At 41.6% G+C, this 15906-nt stretch overlaps 5 protein-coding genes across 5 annotated transcripts; 3 read left to right on the top strand and 2 right to left on the bottom strand.

The window, feature by feature from the left end:
• Positions 1-1435: 1435 nt before the first annotated feature.
• Positions 1436-1741, bottom strand: EAE97_007228 (uncharacterized protein; the record flags this gene model as incomplete). Its single annotated transcript, XM_038877742.1, has 1 exon — positions 1436-1741. The coding sequence occupies one exon, from the start codon at positions 1739-1741 to the stop codon at positions 1436-1438; it is 306 nt and encodes a 101-aa protein (XP_038731227.1).
• Positions 1742-4519: 2778 nt separating this feature from the next.
• Positions 4520-5350, top strand: EAE97_007227 (uncharacterized protein; the record flags this gene model as incomplete). The annotated part of the gene is made up of 3 exons (XM_038877741.1): positions 4520-4678; positions 4839-5051; positions 5138-5350. 3 exons carry the CDS (start codon positions 4520-4522, stop codon positions 5348-5350), a joined length of 585 nt encoding a protein of 194 aa, XP_038731226.1.
• A 410-nt stretch (positions 5351-5760) lies between these two features.
• EAE97_007226 (uncharacterized protein) lies at positions 5761-7956 on the bottom strand (the record flags this gene model as incomplete). Its single annotated transcript, XM_038877740.1, has 9 exons — positions 5761-5806; positions 5882-6089; positions 6153-7025; positions 7079-7199; positions 7271-7305; positions 7359-7549; positions 7611-7735; positions 7798-7818; positions 7894-7956. The coding sequence occupies 9 exons, from the start codon at positions 7954-7956 to the stop codon at positions 5761-5763; spliced, it is 1683 nt and encodes a 560-aa protein (XP_038731225.1).
• A 3068-nt stretch (positions 7957-11024) lies between these two features.
• On the top strand, positions 11025-12344 carry EAE97_007225 (uncharacterized protein; the record flags this gene model as incomplete). Its single annotated transcript, XM_038877739.1, has 3 exons — positions 11025-11120; positions 11179-11756; positions 11806-12344. 3 exons carry the CDS (start codon positions 11025-11027, stop codon positions 12245-12247), a joined length of 1116 nt encoding a protein of 371 aa, XP_038731224.1. The 3' UTR covers positions 12248-12344.
• Positions 12345-14233: 1889 nt separating this feature from the next.
• Positions 14234-15385, top strand: EAE97_007224 (uncharacterized protein; the record flags this gene model as incomplete). Its single annotated transcript, XM_038877738.1, has 1 exon — positions 14234-15385. The coding sequence occupies one exon, from the start codon at positions 14234-14236 to the stop codon at positions 15383-15385; it is 1152 nt and encodes a 383-aa protein (XP_038731223.1).
• Between the last annotated feature and the right edge of the window lie 521 nt (positions 15386-15906).

Genomic DNA, 15906 nt, shown 5'->3' with positions numbered 1-15906 from the left:
CTGCCATTCGGCAAAGGGAGCTGCCTCACGAGCAACAGGCAATAACAACGCCCTGTTCTGGTTTTGCTCCGGATTCCAATTAAAGTTCTTGCAGCTCTCTAGAGTGAGCATGATAAGAGCTTTTAGAGTCAAATTTGCGTCATTGCCACCATGATGAAGAGAATCATAACAATATGGGATACGGAAGTATTTTAGGATCACCCAGAGATGTGCTCTCGTCTCTTCCTTGATAAGACGCCTAAATATATCACATGTATCAACTACGATGATGTTTGCGAAGTCACCTAGATCCGACAGCAATCCCATCTTTTTCAAATTGAACAAATCATGGAAAATTCCATTAGCTATCAGGATCACTTGACGGGTTTCTGTTGACTGCGGGAAAGGGCTTCCAGTTCGTAAGACCCGCTGAAGCAAATCATTGACTTTATTTTCTTTCATGTATTCGGCTTCGCTATATCGGAATCTTTTGCTGATTGCTTTTTAACGGTGAAATCCAAATCTGTATGTCGATAGGAGTTTACGCGTGTCAGACGTCGGCTTTTGCTTAAAATCTTGAAGGTCTCTTGTATCCAGTGTACAGATACCGATTCCATTGAGCTGAGTTTGATCTTTGCTCATCTCGAGGTCCATTGATACAATTATGCAGTGTTTAAAAGCATTGAGGCTGTCAGCTCGAAAGGGTTCGCAACTGCATTTTGGTAGTTGTGACGCCACTTCGGAGGGAAAACCAAAATACTGTTGAAGTGTTTGGATGACTTTATCCTCCCGGCATGACTGGCAATGAACTTCTGTGCTTTTGCAGCTTCCTGTTTGAAGAATGTTTAAATCTTTGAGATATGAAGTCATTTTTAGGCGTTTGTTTCCAACGATTCAGTGATAGGTGCTAATATAGCTAGGTAATTATGAGATAATAAGATATTGTAAATAGTGAGATAATTGAAAGATAGCTATATGGTCGTATAATGAAATTGAAGGGATAGATAATTAATATTTTCGATGATAATTATGAGAGAGGGGAAATTTAAAAGATTTATACGGGAATTTTTAGTTTGGATAGAAATTTACTGGCCTTCTAGCTTAACCCTAACATTTAGTGATAGACGGACTCATATGTCATTACTAAATAGTATGACCAGTAATCTAAACTAAATAAAAGCTTTTACTAGTCGTCCGGTACATGAAAATCACTGGGCACCTTGAAAATCATAGGAAATTTTTTACATTGGATCAATCAGGTGCAAATTGACATGGTATGCTGGACTTCTTGGGAGTACTAGAACAGCGAGATGTCCCTCATCCTCATGACTTTTCCAACGGTTCACCCTCCTAGATGTAGTCTAAAAGTTCACAATATCGGTACCTGAAGTAGGATAATATGATATAGCCAACCGCATCCTCGATGTCACAAAAATGAGTGAAAATAATTACTGGCTCAAAGTTTTCTTCTTTTCTCTGAGCTTTCGCTTCCTGCAGGACTTCTTCCTCTCCATCGCTTCGTCGCGTTAATTGAATTTCCTGCTGTGACCGCTGCCCACATTCTCTTCTCTTCTTCCTCAATCATGTGTCTCTCGAGGCTCTGACAAGCTTGCTTGAGACTTTTTATGAGCTCCGGAGAAATATCTTCGCGTTTCTGACGTTGTGGGGGGTCACCTTCCGAGTCTGAGAATGAGGCAGATAGGGGACTAGGTCGAGGCGCCATCTTCGACTCAAGCCTGGAAGTTTTCTGTGAACGATACATTGGAGATATTTTGTTTGTGTTCAATGTTTTGATGTTTCGAGATTTCGAAATTAATGTACAATAATGATGCGGGACAAATGTGTTCTTAAAGATTCTGGAAGAGGATATTTCGAGATGCACCGGATTTTCTGCTTCAGTATGGCGTCGTTATGAGAAAATAGAAATGGTGATATATCGAATGTAATTGACGCGAGTTATATGAGAATATATATCCGTACCGTAAGATATGAATGACGCAGATTTTAAAGTGTACTTAATATCGATGATGGAACACGGTAAAAGTGAGTGTGAATGAAGCTAAGTATGGTGGACTCCCTAAGCTGCTTGACTAAGCGAACTCTAGTGCGAGGCGAACTTCTTCACTAAGAGATCGAATGAAGCTAAATTATTACGGTACACGTATGTCATAAGTTTTTTCATCTCTCACAATCATCATGAGAGTATTATTACATAGATTACGGAGAAGATAAATTGGAGCTCAAAGCGGAGAGTTGGGAAGTAGGACTTCGGGTTTCTCCCCGAAATGTATAAGGTTTGAAAATCCGATCAACTTGCGGTTATTTTTCTGACCGTATTTCATATTTACCTTCAATGGAAATAGCTATGCTTAGTGAGAATGGTCTGTGGCTTTTCAGAGGCTTTGTGGGATGTCATGACATAAATATCCAGATCTAACTAGACACAGGGACTTGCCCCAAAGATCTTGAAGCCTCCATATTTTAGTAGAACTGTATCATCAGCTCGTAAATTGACAGCCCAAGAGCTTATTTGCACCTGCTCTATGGATGTTCCCAGACCTTCCAAGAAATCGGGCATTCTTGCAAAATTTGATCTTTTTTCATCAAGTTCTTTGACATCCATCTACAGCAGTCCACGCATGATGTTTTGCAGGTATCCTATTGAACCAAAAGTTTTCTTATTGCAGTTCCAGAATTTTCTTTCATTGTCTGATATCTTGTTGCTAGGAGATACTGCCTGGTTCTGCATTATTCCTATTTTGCTTTGGGCGTTTCATATCATAACTCACAAAGGCAGAAGCTTATTGTATATTATCCTGTACGTGAGTGTCAAAAATGGGTTCAAATCAGTACCAGAATTCAGATCAGTTTCTTCATTACACCACGACAGCAACAAGCATTGGAAACCTAACTTCGAATCACAAGTACCACATCACATACTCTTCACGATGTCTAAGATGCCACCACAGAAACAACATGCCGATAAACTTCTAGATCTTAAACTTCAGAGGAAGAGAGCATCAATTAGAAAAATCAATGCAGAAACCCGGAAGATAAAGGCAGAAGCAAAATGGTTAGATGCACAAACAAAAAGCATCACCATTTCCAACAAACAGGCTAAAGAAGCCAGCAACGGTAGCAATCCAGATACATAAAGAAAATACAGGAGATGGGAGTTGACTCAGAGTGCCTCTTGAGAGATCAAATTGGCGCTATTGAATCTTCTCAATGATGAAACCATTAAGGAGGATGGGAAGGGGTGTTGGAAGGGTATTGGATGGGTTTTGGACCGGTAGTAAATGGAAAACATGTTCCATTTAGAATGAAGCTTCTCTTTGTGCCATTATACAAGAGGTATCTATCCGGTATCCACAACCGTGAGTAAACCGTTTTAGTCTTCATGCTCTTGACTTTGTAGTGCATTAATTTATCTACCTCTCTTGTCCAGTGAGCTCTTCCATCCCTTAAGTCTTCAATCAGGTATTTTTTTCTTGGAAAAGCTTGGTGTCGTTATGAACATCAGCTTGATCCCTCTGACAATACTCAGACTTTGTATGAGTCTCATGTGAAATTAGAGACTGTTGCTATTCATAGCAAGATAATCATCACTATAAATACTTCATTGCGTTCGTTAAAATCCAGATGTGATAACATGAGTATTTACCTCGAGACCTCATCTTAAGCAATTATGATATCCATTTGCCATTACAACATCTTGAGAAATATTAGTAAATATCTGTAGAATCTTCAAGTTCGCTTTTAAATGGAAGTTCACGGTTCTCTGAGGAGCATGCTGTTCAAACTGCAAAATAGCCTCTCACCTTGTAACATAATACAGGGGTGTGATAGCTATTAGCTCATGATAAGAGGAAAAATTAGAATTTGGGGCAAAGTACTATGAAGTTTAAAATCTAGTTAAATACATCAGTGCTTATAAGTTCTCTCATTGGAAGATAGAAACGAGTTGAAGAGAAAATATGGTAAAATCAAAACAACTTGTCGAATATGCTGGCTACTTCATTGTCTTATTCCTGCTTCTAAGAGACAGCTCACCAAGGATTCAACAATTAAAAATGAGATGGTAGCATCTAGTTTCTGAATGTGTTAGAAGATTTTCATGCTGCAGGTCAGATCCTTTCTTCAAGCCATTCAAATAGTAGAGATTTACACCTTTGTATGGCCACTGTTTTGATTGTGCAAAGCCTCAATGATTTTAATCACCAGGCCTTCAGCTCAAATAGTGAATTGTTGAAATCATCAGTTAATCTTTGCCACTGTACCAGTTCAATAAAATAGTCAAGAGCAGATCAAAAAAAAACCATTGTATAAAACAATACGGTTGAAGCTTCCTCAGCAAAATTCCAGCCAATAAAAGAGCAGGACCTCGAGCCGAAAATCCCCTTTCTTCAAAACACAACCACCATTTTTCCATCACAGGTTGTTTTTGAACAATCACTCTTCCATCAATTAATCTCTGTACAAGGGTTTTTTGGTGCTAATCTTTGTCATTACTGTATTCCTCGATAATTAATCTGCCAACATGTCGTCATTTTCTGTCCCCGCTGTTCGCAATGCTACTGGTGTCTCTGCTGAGAATAGCGTAACGGCAATCATCATGCGCAATCGAGCGATTCTCTACGAGAGCAACAATCCCACCAGTGCTTTCAATCCTTCGATCTTGAATTTACTCAATACCATGGTATGTTCTCTCATTGGTATCCACAATTCTAAGGATGTCCTCTCATTGTCACTCCGAACTTCTGTCGATCTACTTTGAGTACCTAAGAAAGAAGGAAGAACCCATCGCGCGATACCTTCTCTTCTCACTTTTTCCAAAATCATAGCTAACGTAATCAAAGCCCAACGATGAAGCTTCCGAGTCCAGATTATTTGCCCGCGCATCCGAGAAGAGACAATCCCACATCGACACAACCATTCTCCTCGATGGCGCATCCGATGGCGCATCCGACATCCGTCAACAGTCTGTCGAAAAATCCTCAGAAGACTCAAGCGCCCAGAATGAAACCGTCGATGAAAAATCCACTACTGCTTCTTTCTTCCGCTGTTGCCAGGTTAGTGTCCTCTTCTCCTTTTTACCCATTTTTTCGTTACATTCCGCATTTCCCTGCGATCTGCATAAACTAAAGAATACATATAGTGTCAGCATACATCTCACTCGCCAACTTGTGGCAGAGAAGAACAGAAAATCGGCGTCGTTCAGGGAAAAGAGCAGAAAATTCTCATAGTCAATAGCGAATGCGAACATGAGAAGTGCTCTCGATGCGTCAATGTTGATGAGAATGGTGTGCGTGTTGGTGTAAAGCCGTGGGAGTTGGGATGGACAGGTCCTGCTGTTCCCACACAGCCCTAGGGTTGGATGTGCATTTGGAAAGTGCGGTGGGCTGTGAGGAAGGCTTGGTTCATTCTTCGGGGTCGAGTTGTTTGGACAAAGTTGTGAAAGAACGTTGCGGTGCAGCTACAACCTAGGTAGCGGTTGCCGATTACAACAGGCAACATAAAGACTAAAAACCCGTTGCGGTAAGGCGAGATTTCACCTCACAACAGTTCAGTGTACCATATCTCATCAACGACTCAAAAGCTAATAATTACACATTGTGAATTGCAATCTTGATCAGTGAAGCGGCAGTGATCTCGTAAATCCATGTCTTATTCGGCGTCGAAAGATCTAGGTATTATTATTCTATGTGTATCATACCATTCTCGGATATATGCTGCAACGATTGCCGTTCTTTCAATCTATATACTCTCCCATCAATGTTTTCAAGGATTTCTTTGCTCCTGCGCGGTCCCATCTAAAAGCCCTCCACTTTAGAACACAGAAAGAAGATCAGTATCTTAATTCTTAAAAAGAAAAAATCAAAGCGATCATCGAGTATCTCACTTCTCAGAATAGGTAGCCGGGACGGCATCCCCTTCTACCTCAGGCGCCTGAAGTTGTTCATCCGGTTCTTGTCGGAGACCTTCTGCAGGCGCTCCTTCACTTTCCACGAAATGTGATATACGTTCTCGGGGAAGCCATGCTCCTACTGGTGTGAACCACCAGGAAATCAGTGCTAAGATTGTTACACCTGCCATTATTATTGGCGCATCTGTGTTGTATCAGTATATGGCGGAGAGACGAGCAGCTGTAGAAACAATGGAGGGGTACTTACAATTCAATGTAGATGCAGTGACAGGAAATTCGTAAGGACTGAAAAGGATTGCCACAACCCAACCATTCCAAAAGATTGAGATGAATTGAAATGGCCTACTCCATTTACCTAAACTCCATCTTGGCTTTGGAAATGTATGTGGTGTCAAGAAAAATCTTCCAAAAGCAATAAGTCCATACGCGGCTGCCGATGGAACACCAGCAGCGGATATGAGGGACGTGAATGCAACTGCAGAAGGTAAGATGGTGCAAGTCACAAGCGAGGCACAACCCCAAATGACAAGGACAGCGTTCCGGGGTTGACCTTCAGATGAAACACGTGATACCCAGCCTGAGAATGGAAGAACGCCATCACGAGCCACTGCAAAGACAAGTCGAGATGCAGCGACAATAGCAATTGCAGTATTGAACCAAAGTGCAACCACTGCAATGATGTTCATGAAGACATGTCCACCTTGTCCTAAGACAACGGCATAGAGAGGTACAAATGGTTGAGGCGAGCCGTAAGAGAATAAAGTATCCGGATCAGGTGTGCAGAACAGAAATAGAATGATGGTGGCAAACCCTCCTACTCCACTTACAATCACACTCCAGAATATGCCTCTGGCGGCTGTGATCGAAGCGTTTTTGGTTTCTTCGGCAACGTGTCCAGAAGCGTCAAATCCAATCAGGATACCAGCAGTAGCAAGATAAGACAAACACCAATTCCATCCAGCAGGTGCACCAGTTCCATTGTAAGTTGTCATAAACGCCTCCTCTGCAGTTCGGAAACCGATGGTTCGGGCAGCTCCTATTGGTAACCAGATGAGGTTAAGAAGGAAATCAAGCATGACTAAAAAGCTCGATACCCAGAAGACATACTTAAAAAGACGAGCTGATTCATATGTCAATATTCAATATTTGTTCCAATTAAGTATGACAACTCACGTGGTAGAAAATTCACGATTGCGGCTAGTGCAAGGAGAACCTCAGTACAAATCCATTGGACTGCTCGGAATTTGATATCACTGGTATCCGTTGGGAAATCAACGTTGAAGACAACGATTTCCTGATAGATGTTAGACAACATTCAAAACTCGCTCGTCGAGCTGTGGGAATATCACGTGAACGTTGACTTACCGAAAGCATGTAATTGACAGCTCCTTGGGTATTGCCTGCAAGTAATTAGAATAAACTTCGGGGAATAATGAATGAGAGTTGAGCTTACTTGCACAAAATGTCATCCAGGCAGTAGTACTCCACCAGGCAACAACAAATCCTAAAAGTCGACCATATTTGGCTCCTCCAGCTTCAGCTGCCCAAAGATAGATGGAACCAGCTGAGGGTGACGCAGAACAGACTTCTGCTATAACAGCTGCAGTAATGAAGGTAAAAAAGCATGTTACAAGATAGCTCGTCCTATACAGTCAAACGTGTTAGAAGTCATGTGAGGAGTTCTAGATTCAGGTGCGCAACTAACCAATAAGCTAAAGGACCTCCGGAGGCGATTCCAGTGGTGTAAGTAACTCTTACACCTCCAACGAAATACAAGGCAGCGAAGGATGTTGAGAAGTTCTCAAAGAGAGTGTATGTTCGGTGTAGCACCTATATCAATTTTGTGAGTCTTTGAGTCGTTCGATGCATTTTGGATAAAAGGTTTGACGTACGGGTTTGTAGCCAAGAGTTTCCTGATCGAATAGATAAGATTAGTTTGAATGTCAACCATCATCGGGATTGATTGAGGTATTAAAGCGATTACTGACCAATTGAGCATCGTCTCTTGCTTCAATTATGACACTCTTATTGTCTTCCCCATTGTGAACCATGTTGTCACTGGTTATTTAGTGCTTGACTAAATATTACCTACGAATGGGTTTGGGAAGAAGGAAGCAAGTGAAGATAGAAGTGATACTAGTCACACCGTACCTAGCAAGACATTTAGTACTCCGTACTGTGCCGCCTTTATATTCCCGAGAATACCCACTGGTGCCACTACGATGTTCAATTAGTCCACGGTACAAATCACGACAGAGGAAAGAGATTTTAATGGCGCTAACCATTTCATTTTAGCCGGAGAAGCCAAAATCCTAATGGTCGGTCCGTTTGTCATAATTACACTTTTGTCATAGAATCGAAAGAATAGAACAATAGGGCGCGTGAATAATTGGTATAATTTATATTATATGCGATAAATTACCTCCTACCCAAATAGGCAGGTGCAGGTACAGAGTACGATATAATTATTCCGTCCCCATGTCGAAGAAAAATGATAGCTCCCTACACGTGCTACACCACTATTGTGCCCCACTTTCAAAGTCGCCCCACTAAACCACTTCAACGTACTAGACCTTCTTTGGCGGGGAAAGTATTTTGTGTTTTGAACGATATGTCTACAAAACATCGCAGTGTTCTTGTTTGTGTGACTTATTTTGATGCCGACTATGTACTTCCCTCGTCATTCGAGATGAAGACGACCGCCAATCAATTTATTGAAAGTTCATCTATTGACCAGAAACCGCTTGGGGGATGCATGCAACCAACCATTTGAAATATCTCCATCACGCGTTGGTTTCAATTCCAAAATGGACTTCATTCGCCCACGACGACCTTCTGGTCGTTATGGATTTCAACAACCACCTTTACAGTTGTTTGATATAGTGCTATCTCGGAGTTTTGCGCGCAATTGAAGCATGAGGCCTTAGATGCCCATCACAAACGCAAACTTGCGGACGATCGTAGCGAAAAACATAGCTTCGGACATTATTTAATCCTTTTGCTCCGAGAAGAACAAGCTTGCCCTCCCTCTTCCTTCCAAGCCTTACAATTTCAAACAGCTTCGTCCGTTCCCCACTGCACCCTTCAAATTTGTTGACGCCCCATTGTTACATCTCGTCGATCGCTGAGCGTCTCTCATCGTGCATTGATCCACTCAGCACTAGTCTACAAAGTGGACGAACAAGATCAAGATCAATGATATTTTTGGAATCCTACTTAATACCATTAAAATATTGAGATGCAGCTGATCCTTTGCTTTTACAAGTATAATAGCTCTAGTTAGAAGTGCACTTCAGTCCAACACACCTGGAGCATTATGAGTCGCGCAAGTGCGTTGCCATGAATACGTTTAAACCAGTCTGCATCATGCGAGAGGAAGTTATGGATGGCGTATCATGACTTATTGGAAGCGAATCTTACCTTGAAAGGGGCGTGTTGCCTCATGAAAGAGTTATATTTCATTGCGTTCTGGTACCCCCAAAAGTTTTTGGTTTGTATGTCCTAGCTGTTCACCTTTGTAATCTAAAAAAAGATTTAAACTTGCCTATAAGCAATTATGGTTTCCTCGCAGACCTGCAGCCAGTCCTCGCTACCTGTTATCTCATCTGCCCCTTCCATCTCGATTTTCATTTGCCAGCCCCACATTGTCAATGTCGTTGACGTGCTTACAACGACATGCACATCTACACCCGCCGACGTTCGCAAAGCGGGATCTTCTCAAAAGAAGACAGCAATGTCTTCTTCCATTCTTTATCCTTGCGCAACACAAGAATGCAACGAGGTATCAGCCTTTTAATTACGGATCAAATGCCTGTTTCCGAAGAAAAGAGACTTCGAATCGAGGTTTTAGTCCCTCGAGGTTTGAAACCTGATGGTGATAGAATTCCTACGGGATTGAACTTGGATGATGAGATGCTTCAACAACTTTTCGCCCCTCTTCGCTGGCGGTAGGTATGTTTGTTCTCTCTGCGTACCTCTGGTCTCAAATTTCAGATATCATTTGGCTCCCCGTACCAAGATATATGCATAGTAACATTTAATGCTATTCGACTTCACCCACACGAAACTAGGTTTGAATTTGGGCTATTGCTCGAGATCTCTATTGACTTGTCGTTGTCGAAAATGGTGGTCACTCCGATGATTATTTCAAAGTATATAGAATAGATATAAGTATTATGCTAGAGTAAATAGTACAGAAAGGGACCGTGGCATTTGATTCTTAAGTTAATTGAGAATTCAGGCTACCGTGCATCAACCGAAGTTTATCAAGCACATTCTTTCGCTAAGGACAATTTATCTCACTATATATTAAGGAATAAATATCGGTCATTTGAAGATGACAGGTATCAATCATTAAATATCACAGATAACCAATGACATTTGGTACGTAACGGCAAATCGGTCCAAGATTGATTCTTACCATACACCACGAACAAAAACATCTCTCATGCCTGGGGCGAGCACATGAACCAATGCAGCCAGAGGATTTAAAGGCGATAGAAAATTCGGGCGCTAAATTTGCTTTACCGAAACCAATCAGGTTGATTCGTGAATATTGCATACCAGGAAATATGCAAGAACCGACTGCCGTGGTCCTGTCTCGAGCCTGTCTTCAGTCCCCTACGAATTCTTTTCATAGACGTCTAGGATTAGAAATGAACATAATTTGGTGACCTAGGAGCTGAAAGAGAAATTATGCATGCGATAACCTCCTTTTGTAACTCATCTGGGATTCTAAGCGAAAATAATTTACCTACCAGCAAGGCCCTGAACAGTGCGTTGTCACTGTCGCTAAACCCTTTTTGCAAACTACTGGAATACTGGGTGAATTTAGCTAAGCGCAGAAGCTCGGAAGATTAGCCAATCCCGTTGTCAGCTCATGATTGTTTTCCTGTAGATTAGAAGTTCTTCTAATCTCAGCATTTCATCTCTTCCATAAAATCTCAATCGCTGCTTCGATATCCTCATATAATTTTCTTGCTTAAACCTCAAAAGAGCTATCTTCATTTACTCCATTTTGGTTTCTTTCAATCACAATCCTCTATTGTCTATTAATGCCCTGTAGACAGTCGCTTTCCCTGATTCTTTGGCATTTACAAGGCTCCTCCCTCAATTAAGCATGTCGTATAACAAGCATACCGTTGGCAGTTTTTTGCAACAGCTGAAAAATTACGATGCAAACCAGAGTATTGAATCTTTGTTGCATGATGAAGAGGTACGTAATGTCGTTTGCCGCTTCTAGTCAAGGAAGATAAATCTAACTCTGTCCACAGTTCGCTAGCCTTCTTCGTAGCATCTTCATATCTCTACCTTCAGAATTCCAAAGCACAGCCCGAGAGATGCTCACCAAGACCAACCAACGCGAGAAAAAGAAGACGAAAAGCCCAGCATTATCAGCAGTCATTGAGATCCAAAATATTGCTCTACCGCCCACTATACAAGATCACTATTGGTTGTGGAAGGAGAATCCTTCGCGATTCTGGCATCCCGTTGGAATTTCGCATGCCAATCAATCAGTCGAGTTCATCGCAGTCGAAGCATACCTTGCAGTCCGAAGGCTCCGTCAGCGACAAGTGCACGATACCATCCTTTGGAGGCTCCACGCTAGCTTCTTTTACCAGCTGGCATTGTTGTTAGGGCAGGGTAAAAGGTTGGCACTGGCTGACTTACACAACAATCGCTATCAACGATTGGTCAAGGCCCTCGCACAGTGCGAGAAGATCACTGACGAGGAAACTGTTATTAAAGCGAACCTGCAACTTTGGGCTGCTACTGGGTCGAGATACAACAAAATTTGTATGGCTCTTGACAAAGGCGCGTTGTTTTTGCTTCCTCATATATCAGACGCTGTGTAAGTCAACACCCATTCCGCTTTCAAGTTCAGCATACTAACAGTATAGATGGGAGAATACCAAATATCTAAAAGGTGCAGAATTCGGTGATGCAATGTCCCATCTGAGGAGTCAGGGCATCATGGAGCTATCAGTTCAGCTTGAGGCTGACGTCGTAGCTAACCGAATTCTCAATGCTGCGCTTGACCCTTTCAAATGGGATGTTGTTGATTCAAGGACTTTCGCTGCCAATCAATCAATCGAGGCAAAGATCGTTTCCATTGAACCATACGCTGAGTCGAAAGTTGTTGAAGCAGGTTCCTCCATCGTATCACAAGCTGTTACTGCCGGTCCGTCCAGCGGGCCAAGGGCTCTTGACACGAAGCTAATTTCGATCACTTCGCTATTAAATCCTCCAGATGCGGCACATCAATCTGATGAGAAATCGAGAGACATAAATTTACATTTGCAGTCGCGCAACTCCACTGAGAAGCCACAACGTATCAATTGAGTCTCCACTTATGATTCAACGCTTTCATAGTACCCGTAACGGTCGGTCCCAGGTATGATTATGTCAGGTGGATGAGGGGATGGAGAGGAAAATTCCTGTTTATGATGTGATGAGAGGCTGGTTTCAGGGTTAATAATCTTGTTATGCAGCACTTAATATAGTTTCCAAGCTTTCATTATCAATTCAAATTTCTTATATCTTCTGCAAACACTGGCCCGCTGAGAAGGTTACAATCCTGCTGAAACAACCTTGTATGACATGATGGGTAAAGGTGACACCATTCGGCACCTATAACAATGCTCATCTAGTTAAAATCAGAAGCAGATGTAGCTTTCCATAACGTCGGTCTCGTCGAATATATGCCATGCCAATTTTTTGTAATCAACGCCAATGGATCTTCTACTATAAAACCTACATGTCAGTGAGTGAGTGGCAAATCACTTACCTTAACAGCTGCTGTACTGATCAGTAATGATGAGAATCAAAAATCAATCAATTTTGTATGTGTTTTATTTGACTTCTCATTAAATGCTATCTTGGAATGAGGTCAAGAAGATGGATCGATCTTAGATGACGGCGCAACGGTAAAGATACTTAAGAAACTCAGGATGGCTCAATCTGAATACGCTGGGGTTGGTACAATCGTAGGAGGTGTAGAGAATCATTAGAAACCTTATATTTACCTCAAATTGAATTGAGAAAATATGTCCGATGTATGAAGAGGACCACTAGCGGGTGTACGAACTGACGGGATAGTGCAAAAATGGACTTGCACATTCATTTTGATGCATCAACTTTCATAGTTTAGCAATTGTGGCAACTATTTATTTGAAATTAAATAACCAAAGTAAAGTTTTTGATAACAAACAATTGAAGCATAAATTTGTTAAAAATATCAATAGTTGGGAAGTGTCCGTTAATCCATACACCCACTGGTGAACATAGATGATGTTGAAATGTGGTTGGGTCCACCAGTCCATGCATTTGCTTAGACACGAGTACTCGAGTAGTACGAATGCTTTACCCAACAAAATGAACAATTCGAGTACTCAATTGTGTAATTGAAAGCTCGGAGTTCAAATGTAGTAAAATGTAATAAAGTGAGGTTATTTACGAGATATAATGGTGGGAGTAGTAATTAACATAGTATATAACGTTTTTTTAATCACATCTACCAATCAATCAGGTGTTGTGGTTTAGTGGTATAATTCTTGCTTAGGGACTTATTAGTCTTCGCGATTAATTCTCCATGTAAGAGGTCCCCGGTTCAATCCCGGGCAACGCCCCAAAGTTACTCTTTTGCATTTTTTGACATGTTCTTCTTTTGTTCTGCTCTTGGAAATAAAAAATACACCTTTGGAAGACGCGATCTCAATCAATATTGCTTGTAATTATTGCTAGTGTCCTTTTCTACCCCTCATAATCAATTTTTGAGATACAGTTGTTAGGTGATATCTTACATAAGCACAACCCCTCTGTACTCACTTGTCCGTCGATCGCTGTGTAGATCTCGAGTCCGTAGATAATTTTCAACATCTATTGATCTCATGAGATCTCGTTGAGCACTCACTTATTCAAGTAAGTATCAGAGATGAAAAGGTTTTATTCGTGGTATTGTTCGTTCCTCATTTGCCCGTTGCACATATGCACATAGTCGTTCACACATAATTTATCCATCTCCTCCATCTCCTTCTCGTGAAATGTACATGTAGGTCAATATTTATGAAGAAAACAATTACCTGTATGCATTCTGTTCAAATTCCATCTTTCTATTACGAACGATCATATTTGGTATGGAAAAGCCAGCTGATGAAAATAGATCAAAACAACAAATAATGAGACAAATTCTCCGTTTCTCTTGTGCCCCTTACTTGCTTCTAGAACACTGATAAATAAGTAAGGATAGCCAAGGCTTTCTACTGTAAGATGTGTTCTTTCATTTCTGTATTCGACCTTCCGAATTAGTTTTCCTCATATCATTGAATCATGAGTTCTTTCACCGACAACCTCCTCCCAATCTATATCGTCGGAGAAACCATACGCGCAAACTACGCGTACTTTGCCTTTCATACGGCTCCCCAGATAACTCCATCGTTAATTGCACTTCTTTCTGAAACTCTCAAGCTTGCTATCGCAGCCATAATTATCAATCACTCTGAGGAAGGTCTTTCTTCCATAAGAAAAAAGTTCAATAGGAACGGCTTCAAGGATGTTCTACAATACGGTGTTCCAGCAGCCTTTTACCTCATAAATAACCTGATATATTTCACGATTCTGCCATCCACATCGCCGAGTCTTCTCCAAGTATGTATGCTGGCGAAAATTCCCGCGACGGCGATCCTGCATCATTTCTGGGTTAGGAAGCAAGGAAACGCTCGATCATGGATATCTCTTGGATTCCTCTGCTTCGGGCTCTTTCTCTTCAATATCCCCTCGGGCGATGATACAAAGGGTTGGCTCGTGGCTCCTGTGGCAGGATTGGTGATAGCGGTATTTTCTGCAATCGCGAGCATTGCTAGTGAGTCTCTTACCAAGACCGGATCGTTTTGGGAATCTCAACTATGGCTCTACCTTTGGGGAGTGTTCTTTTCCATCGTCTCATACCCCATCGCTACTTGGATGACGACTGATCGGGGGACGAATTCGAATCTCTCGGTAACATCTACTGCAACGATTGCTATCTATTTTTCGTGTCTAACATCTGGTGTCGGCTTAATCGTTGCTGCTATGCTGCGGAAAAAAGACAATCTTACAAAATTGGTTGGAACTTCGATCAGTCTGCTCACGATTGCGGCAACTCAATATGTCATGTTTCCAGCATTACGATCATCGGGTTTTACGGCGTGGAAGATAATGGGTGGATTGGTGGTCATAATCTCGACTGGCTGTTATAATTATTTTAAGGATACATCCCCAGAGAACGTCACTTCGTTTAGCCGGCTCCTTCGAATCTCCAATGAGTACACTGAAGATGGCGAGCTCTCAAGATCCGAGAAATCAATTGCTCCATCGGCACTGGAACGGATGCTCTCATGGTTTCCTTCTATTCATCAGAGATCCCAATCCATTTCGTACGGGTTGGTTGAAACTCGGGAGGCTGAGAGTGAAGAGAGATTGCCATCTGCCAGTAAAGATTGAACCCAAGCCCCGGAAGTTTGTTTACGAGCCTGATCTTGATCAAAAGGGCATTGGGAGACTTGGAGATTTTCTGGAAGCTTAAGTCATTGATATGTTGGTTGAAGATTGAAGAGGTCGACTGTTGGTCATGATCTTTTCTCGGTGGATCCAGCCTCAAAAAGTCGGGACAAGTTTGCAAAGCCATGCCTTCTTGATATCATCTAGCCGTAGATTAGATAGGTATTCCTATTTTGCTGTGCGCCTAATTTTCATTACAGTTCTAAATATTCTTAGAGCCCGAGATAAACCATGACTGCTCAGATAGCCATTTCTACACGCTTCGTCTCCAGCCGCACAATCCACAGAATCTTATTCTTAGGAACTGCATATCTAACAAATATCCCTAAGACTATATAGAAAACTTTAATACTCAGAAATACACGAATCATAAAACTCTGATTCATTCTCCTTCTATTCCATTTAGGTAGCTAGTTGACAAAATCGACAACAAAATCCTAGACCTCATTTCTCTACCATCCAAT

Source organism: Botrytis byssoidea (genome assembly GCF_014898295.1).
Source record: "Botrytis byssoidea strain MUCL 94 chromosome Unknown BBYS_014, whole genome shotgun sequence".
NCBI lineage: Eukaryota > Fungi > Ascomycota > Leotiomycetes > Helotiales > Sclerotiniaceae > Botrytis > Botrytis byssoidea.
This window is presented reverse-complemented; position numbering and strand designations above follow the sequence as displayed.